This window comes from Stegostoma tigrinum, chromosome 29 (genome assembly GCF_030684315.1).
Source record: "Stegostoma tigrinum isolate sSteTig4 chromosome 29, sSteTig4.hap1, whole genome shotgun sequence".
Classification (NCBI taxonomy): Eukaryota; Metazoa; Chordata; class Chondrichthyes; order Orectolobiformes; family Stegostomatidae; genus Stegostoma; species Stegostoma tigrinum.
In genome coordinates this window covers 44,675,793-44,683,382 of record NC_081382.1, presented here as the reverse complement: position 1 = coordinate 44,683,382, position 7,590 = coordinate 44,675,793, and the positions used below count along the sequence as shown (strand labels likewise).

Below are 7,590 nucleotides of genomic sequence, written 5' to 3'. Positions count from 1 at the left end.
AGCCGCTGCCGAGGCGTGGTGGGGAAAGACCATGGTATGAAACCCCTCGTCCAGAATAGAAAAAAGGGCCCTATCTGGTAACTGGGCCTAGCTGGCGCCTTCCCCAACTGGTCAGGGGGCCAACGGGGACTGTGCGGGGTGACAACTGCCGGGGTGTTTTCTTTGCTTTGTTTTTTTTTGCTTTGTTTTTTTCCTTTAGTTGGTGTATGTACCCCCTGGGTAACCCGGAGTGGCTTGCATGACTGGGTAGGTGTGTAAATATGTTTTATTTTTTGTACATCTTATGAATAAAGTATATTTTTTCAAATAAAAAAATGGTGACGAAACGTCTGAAAATGAACCTTCCAGCTCAGCGAGCAAACTCACATCCAGAACCTCAAACTGAGCTACAAATCTTCTCAAAACTTGCTAGAAACAGAGACAGATACAAACAGAGAGAGATAGATAATGAGAGAGAGAGATGCAGACTAGAGTGAGAGATAGATAGAATGCAAGAGATAGAGAGAAAGAGAGGCAGACTGAGAGATATAGAGAGTGAAAGATATTGAGACAAACTGACAGCGGAAGAAAGGATCAAAGGTACAGAATAAATAAAGGTGTGTGTGAAATTGTGTCTTCACAATCCACTTGGCATCCTGCTATGGGAACTTGGGTGTTTTGGGACCTTGTGTTTGGAATCCTTTGCAATCTTGTCTTTCAGGACCTTCTGTTTGAGATCCTGTGTTTTTTGATCTTGTGACTGGGATTCTGTGTGTTGGCATCCTGTCTGAAATTATGTGTATAGAACCTGTGTTTGGGATCTAGAGTGTTTGGAATCCTGTGTGATTGTACATTTGGCATCTTGTGTGTTGGGATGCAGTGTACTAGGATCCAGTATGTGTTTGGATCGTGTGTATGTGGTGGGACTCTGCATGGAGTTCTTGTGTTATTGGAATCCTTTGCTTTAAGATCCAATTTGTTGGGATCTTCTGTGTATTGGGATCCTCTGTGTGTTGGAATCCTGCGTTTAGGGATCTAGTATGTTGGGATCCTGTTTGTTCTGGCATCCTGTGTGAGTTGGGAATCCTGTGGGTTTGTATTTGTTCGATGGTGTATTGTTTAGTGCTTAAATTTGCCGCTTCAGACGCGGCCTCTCCGGTTGGTTGATGGAAATACAACAAAGTTGGAAATTGCAGCCTCAGTTCTCGGTCTGTTTCCAGCGCCCTCCCTCCTTAAGTGCCCAATAAAGTGCAGGCTGTTCTGGGCGGTCTCAGCCCTTTGAGTTTGAGTGGGCAGTGAGTGGGGGGGGGGCGAGATCCCAAACCACCAAACTCTTCTTGTTCCAGCTTTTTGTTGCTGCAGAATTGTTCAGTTCCAGGAAACTGTGTGTGTGAGAGAGAGACCAGGTTTTGCTGTCAGCTCGGGGATAGAAGGGCCAGTTTGCCGAGGCAACAGAGAGGCGCCAGGAGCTGGGACTGGGAGACCGAAGAGAACCCAAATCCCCCATGGCTTCATAGATATCATCCACCCCCCCCCCCCCCCCGCCACCTCATCACGCCTGTGTGCACCCCAGCCCCTGAATTCCTGGTCCCCCCCACTCCGCCCCAGACATTGTAACTGCACCCCACCTCCCCGTAACTGGGCTGGTGACAGCAGCAGCTTGTGCACGATATGGATAACCGGAGCCGGTGGAGGAGAGCAAGAACGGTTTGGGACTGTGCTGTAACTTTACAAATCCTCATCCTCTCAGTAATAACTTATGTAAATGCAGGTAAGTGCAGACTGTTTCTGAACCCAAACTGCTCTCGCCAGGAGCTCAGCGGCTACAAACTCCATTCAAAAATCCTCCGAAGTCATTGGTTTAGGATTGCAAGTGAACTAAATCAGACAAGTTCTCAATTCCACACCCCAACCCCCCAACCTACACAGTCTCAATGTGGAGTCCATTAGTTGGTTTGAATTGAGTGCATTCCTTTTCAAAAAGATTTTTATTTTGTGAGATAAGATTCCCCCGGATCCCTGTTCAGACTCGGCTCTGACACAGCTCGCCTTAACCAATCAATTCCCCGAGAAAGCTTGCTTGTTCTTCTGTCCGCGTTCATGTTTAATTTGGAAGAATTCTTTTTGTGTCTCTCCGGATCAGCTTTAGAACGGGCTGCTGGCTTTCTCTGTACCTAGTGTCAGTTCCCAGACACAATGCTTCCTGCTGTCCCTAGTCACCATTTCACAAATCCCATTTCTAACACCGGCCTCAGCATCTCCCCCAAAACTGAATAGCCTCCTGGGACAGCGCTGGAGAGTTTGTAAAGTGGGAGATTGAGAACAGCCCTGGGGTGTGGGGTTGCATTTGGACATTGGTTCAGGCCAGTTACAGATGAGTTATGAGAACATCTTGATGACTGAATTGAAACCAGGAGGTCTGGCAGCCGCGGCAGATAGTGAGAGGGACAGAGAGAAGCAGTGTTACCTTTCCAGGCCAGTGTGATTCTTCACGGTGTTAGTGAATGTTGCAGTTTAAGTGAATCATAGTGAATTACAGTCTACATTTCTGCTGAACTGGGAGTTGGAGAGGTCCCAATGAGATCCTGATCACAGGGATTGAGGGAATAATTTCCCTATGCATAGGGTCAGAGAAATCTACAGCACAAAAAAGGCCCTTTGGCCAATCTTGTTTGCGCTGGTCAAAAGCAACCACCTAACTCTTCTAGTCCCATTTCCAGCACTTGGAATCTGGTGGAGATTCACCTGCACTTCATCCAACCTTATCTATTGCGTCCGCTGCTCCCGATGTGGCCTCCTCTACATTGAGGAGACCAGGCACCTACTCGGGGTCCGGTTTGCGAAGCATCTGCCCTCTGCATGCAACCAGCCCGACCTCCCAGTTACCACATGCTAAAACTCCCCCTCCCAGTCCCCTAGTGACATGTCCATCCTTGGCCTCCTCCACTATCAGAGAGAGGCCAAACACTAACTGGAAGAACAACTCCTGATATTGCGCCTTGGGCCCTTTTCCCTGAATGGCTTGAATACTGACTTCACCTGCTTCAAAATCTCTCCACCCCCAACCTGTCCATCTTCCTACTCACCTATCTGCTCCACCCTTCCCACTGAACAACACAATAATCCCCTACCTGCATCCACCTATCTCCATCTCACTTACCCTCACCTCAGCCCATCCTCCCGCTATTAATTTCTGGTCTCCCCCTCCCCTTCTCAATTCTGATGAAGGGTTTCAGCCTGAAACATTGACATCCCTGCTCCTTGGATGCTGTCTGATCTGCTGTGCTTTTCCAGCTCCATATTTATTGCTTCTAGCTTCCAGCACCCGCAGTCCTTACTTGTTCAGTGGACTACAGCTTGTCTGCCTTGGTATTACAAGTATATATCTGAATACTCCCTCAGAGTGATGAGGGTTTCTACCTTTCCCACCCTTACAGCCAGTGAGTTCCACATTCCTACCACCCACGGGGTGAAACAGCTTTTCCTCACAGCCCCCCACCCTTTACCTTCAATCTCTATCACACTCGTCACTGATTCTTCTACCAAAGTGAAGAATCTCTTTCTCTCTGTTCCCCTCATAATTTTATACTTCTCAATCCATTCCCTTCTCTGTCTCCTGTAATGGAGGAGAATGTTACAGAAGAGAGGCAGTTGCCTGGATTTAGATTTCCTTTGGGATTTGGTTACATTTGAGACGGTAACTGCCTTTGAAATATGAACCGATAAAGCCAAGTCTCAAACAGATAAAAGGGCTATTGCTAGCTTGAAATTTCTGAAAAGCAGACAGTACAGCTGAACCAGGTCCTGCCACTTTCAGGATGAGAGGATGGGGACAGCACTGACCCTCTGTGTCCTTGAACCAGGAGACTGGCCTCTCACATCTTCCCAGCTCAGGGAGATTTCCACTCTGTCCAGCCCAACCCCAGTGTAATGAAAGCTGTCACTGAGACAGTGCAGCTCAGGACGGATCATCACCTATCTGAGTGGGCCCTTCCCCAGGCAGACAGGAAATTGAAGAATAATGTTAGCCTGGTGCTGACACGATAGGCCGTGGTGTGCTCTGTGCTGGACGTGTTCCTGTGATACCATGTTACAGGATTGAAAGAGTCAGTTGCCAGTGTTTTTGGGTGAGGGGAGGGTTGAATGGAAAGGTTCAGTGGGGGCAGGAAAATGATTTGGGTGAGGCTGGTGGGAGTGAACTGTTGGGTTATTAGCCCAGGGCAAGGGTTCAAATCACAGCCGTTGTCCTTTGAGCTGAGTGCCTTAGATTGACCAGGACCAGAGACTCTGTCATGAGCAACTGGTGACCAGCTGGGAGCCAGAGAAATGACCAAGTAAAATTGGGCAGATGTTTATCTGTAACCCATAGCAACTGGTCACTCAAACTGTGAGATTATGATTGGTCACGCTAATGGATCACTCAGGCAGTGTGTCTGTGATTGGTCATTCTATTTGGTCACTCAGACTATGTGACCCTGATTGGTCTCTCTAACCAGTCACTCAGGCTCTGTGATTTTGTTTGGTTACTCCAAACCCAAGGGCCCAAACGTGAGTTTTTTTATCCCATACACACTGAATGGGAAGCAAAGTTCCATCAAGAGAACAGGAAAATCTGCGAATGTTTGTCTGGAACAGGGAATTTGTGTGAGCACGATCTTGTCTGTGTGACTGTGTGTGTGTGTGTGTGTGTGTGTCTGAGTAAGTGTGTGATTGCATATATGTGCGTAAGCGTGTGCCTGACTGTATGGTTGAGTGTGTGTGTGTGTGTGTGTGTGTGTCATCGTCAGCACCATTACAGAGTTATAGGAGACTATGAGTCTCACTCTGAACACGTACGAGACAAACGTCCTCCAACAAGCTGGCCAGGCAATGGAGACCAAACCTCCTAATCAACAAGATCCATGGGGTGATCTTAGAAAACATCGGCCACTTCCAATATCTCAGGAGTGTCCTCTTGGCCAAAGCAGCAATTAATGAGGACATTCAGCAGTGTGCCTGAGGAGAAGGGTGTTTGAAAACAACTGCATCAGATCCAACACCAAGCTCATGGCCTATAGGGCTGTAGTGGTCCCTACCCTCCCATGTGGCTCTGAGACATGGACTGTCTACAGCAGACACCTCAAAGTACTGGAGCAGTACATCAATGCTGCCTGTGCAAGATCCTGCAGAGCTGCTGGGAAGAAAGACACACCAACACCAGCCTCCTCGATCAGGCCAACATCCCCAACATCGAGACACTGACCACCCTTGATCATCTGCATTGGGCTGGGCATGTTGTCTGCACAACCGACACAAGACTCCCCGAGCAGGTGCTCTGGTCCCAGCTCTGAAACAGTAAGCAAACCCCAGGTGACAGAGGAAGTGCTTCAGGGATACCCTTGAGGCCTCACTGGCAAAGTGCAGCATTTCCACAGACATCTGGGAATCACTGGCCCAAGACCACCCAAAGTCGGGGAGGTGCATCCGGGAAGGTGTCGAGCACGTCGAGACTTGCCGTCAGGAAAAAGCAGAAGTCAAGCGAAAGAAGCGCACTGCCACACCAATCCCACCCCCCGCCCTCCCTGTGATCACCACCTACCCCAAATGTAACAGAGGCTGCGGAAGCTGCACCAGTCTGTACAGCCACTTAAAGACTCACCCTGAATGTGGAAGTGAACCATCCTCATCTCTGAAGGACCAACAATGACGATGGTGTGTGTGTGTGTGTGTGTGTGTGTGTGTGTGTGTGTGTGTGTGTGTTTCTCTCTGCGTGTTTGCATGCATGTGTGTGTGTCTGTGTGTACATGCATGTGAGTGTGTGTGTGCGCGCGCGCATGTTTGTTCATACATGTGTGTGTGAGCATGAGTGTGTGTATATGTGTGTGTACGCTTGTGTGCATTTGAGTGTGTATATATACGCTTGTGTACGTGTGTGCATGTGAGTGTGTATATATACGCTTGTGTACGTGTGTGCATGAGTGTGTATACATATGTGTGTGTATACGTGTGTATGTGTGTGTGCATGTGAGTGTGTATATGTGTGTATACGCTTGTGTATGTGTGAGTGCATGTGCATATGCATGTATGCCTCTGTATGTACATGCATGAGTGTGCATGTGCACACGCGTATAGAGCTACTTGCTTGCACTGTGTGTGTGAGAGAAAGCTCATTTGCACATGTGCTTTTGTGTGTGTGTGTGTGTGTGTGTATGTGTGCGCGCGTGAGTATGTGCACAAGTGTGTGTGCACATCCATGTGGGTGTGCGTGCATGTGTGCATGTTTGTGCTTGCATGTGTTCATGCATATATGTGTGTGCATGTGTGCACGCCTGTCTGTGTGCACAAGTATGTGTTTGCGCGTGAATATGTGAGTATATATATTTGCATGTGCGTGTGAATGTGTGTACGTGTATGCACGTGTATGAGTGTGTGTGTATGCGTGTGTCTGTGTATGCACCAATGGGTGTGCACATGCACATTTGTGTGGTTGTGTGTGTGCATGAGTATAAGTATGTGACAGTGGCAGAGGAAGGTAAGTGTGATGTTGTATTTGGAGCATATTATGTTCTGGGATTGGGTAGTTATCTCTGTAACCAGCAAGTTAAATTGGTAATAAAATGTGAGGCTGGATGAACACAGCAGGCCAAGCAGCATCAGAGGAGCAGGAAAGCTGACGTTTTGGGCCTAAACCCTTCATCAGAAATAGGGGAGGGGAAGTGGGTTCTGAAATAAATAGCGGGAGATGGATAGAAGATGGATAGAGCAGAAGATAGGTGGAGAGGAGACAGACAGGTCAAAGAGGTGGGGATGGAGCCAGTAAAGGTGAGTGTAGGTGGGGAGGTAGGGAGGGGGACAGGTCAGTCCAGGGAGGACAGACAGGTCAAGAGGGCAGGATGAGGCTAGTAGGTAGATGGGAGTGTGGCTTGAGGTGGGAGGAGGGGATATGTGAGAGGAAGAACAGATTAGGGAGGCAGGGACAAGCTGTGCTGGTTTTGGGGTGTGGTAGGGGGAGGGGAGATTTTCAAGCTTGTGGAGTACATATTGATGCCATTGGGCTGCGGGGTTCCCAAGCGAAATATGAGGCACTGTTTCTGCAATCTTTGGGTGGCATCATTGTGGCACTGCAGGAGGCCCAGGATGGACATGTCACCTGTGGAATGGGAGGGGGAGTTGAAATGGTTCACGACTGGGAGATGCAGTTGTTTATTGCGAACCGAGCGTAGGTGTTCTGCAAAGCGGTCCCCAAGCCTCCGCTTGGTTTCCCTGATGTAGTGAAGACCAGACCGGGAACAGCGGATGTCGTATACCACATTAGCAGATCTGCAGGTGAACATCTGTTTGATGTGGAAAGTCTTCTTGGAGCCTGGGATGGGGGTGAGGGAGGAGGTGTAGGGGCAGATATAGCATTTCCTGCAGTTGCAGGGAAAAGTGCCGCGTGTGGTGGGGCTGGAGGGGAGCATGCAACGGACAAGGGAGTCATGGGGAGAGTGGACCCCCAGAAAGCAGATAAGGGTGGAGTGGGAAAAATGTCTTTGGTGGTGGGTACACATTGCAGATGGCAGAAGTGTCGGCGGATGATGTGTTGTATCCGGAGGTTGGTGGGGTGATACAAGAGGATGAGGGGGATTTTTT

General features: G+C 48.8%; 1 protein-coding gene across 2 annotated transcripts in view; it reads left to right on the top strand.

Moving 5' to 3' along the window:
* Positions 1-1,526: 1,526 nt before the first annotated feature.
* The window catches only part of col5a1 (procollagen, type V, alpha 1), a 322,312-nt gene continuing 316,248 nt past the window's right edge, over positions 1,527-7,590 (top strand). For both annotated transcript variants that reach the window (XM_059638382.1, XM_059638381.1), the window contains exon 1: positions 1,527-1,750. In XM_059638382.1, coding sequence (XP_059494365.1) covers positions 1,651-1,750 — 100 coding nt within the window. In that variant the 5' untranslated portion in view covers positions 1,527-1,650. The remainder of the gene's footprint in view (positions 1,751-7,590) is intronic.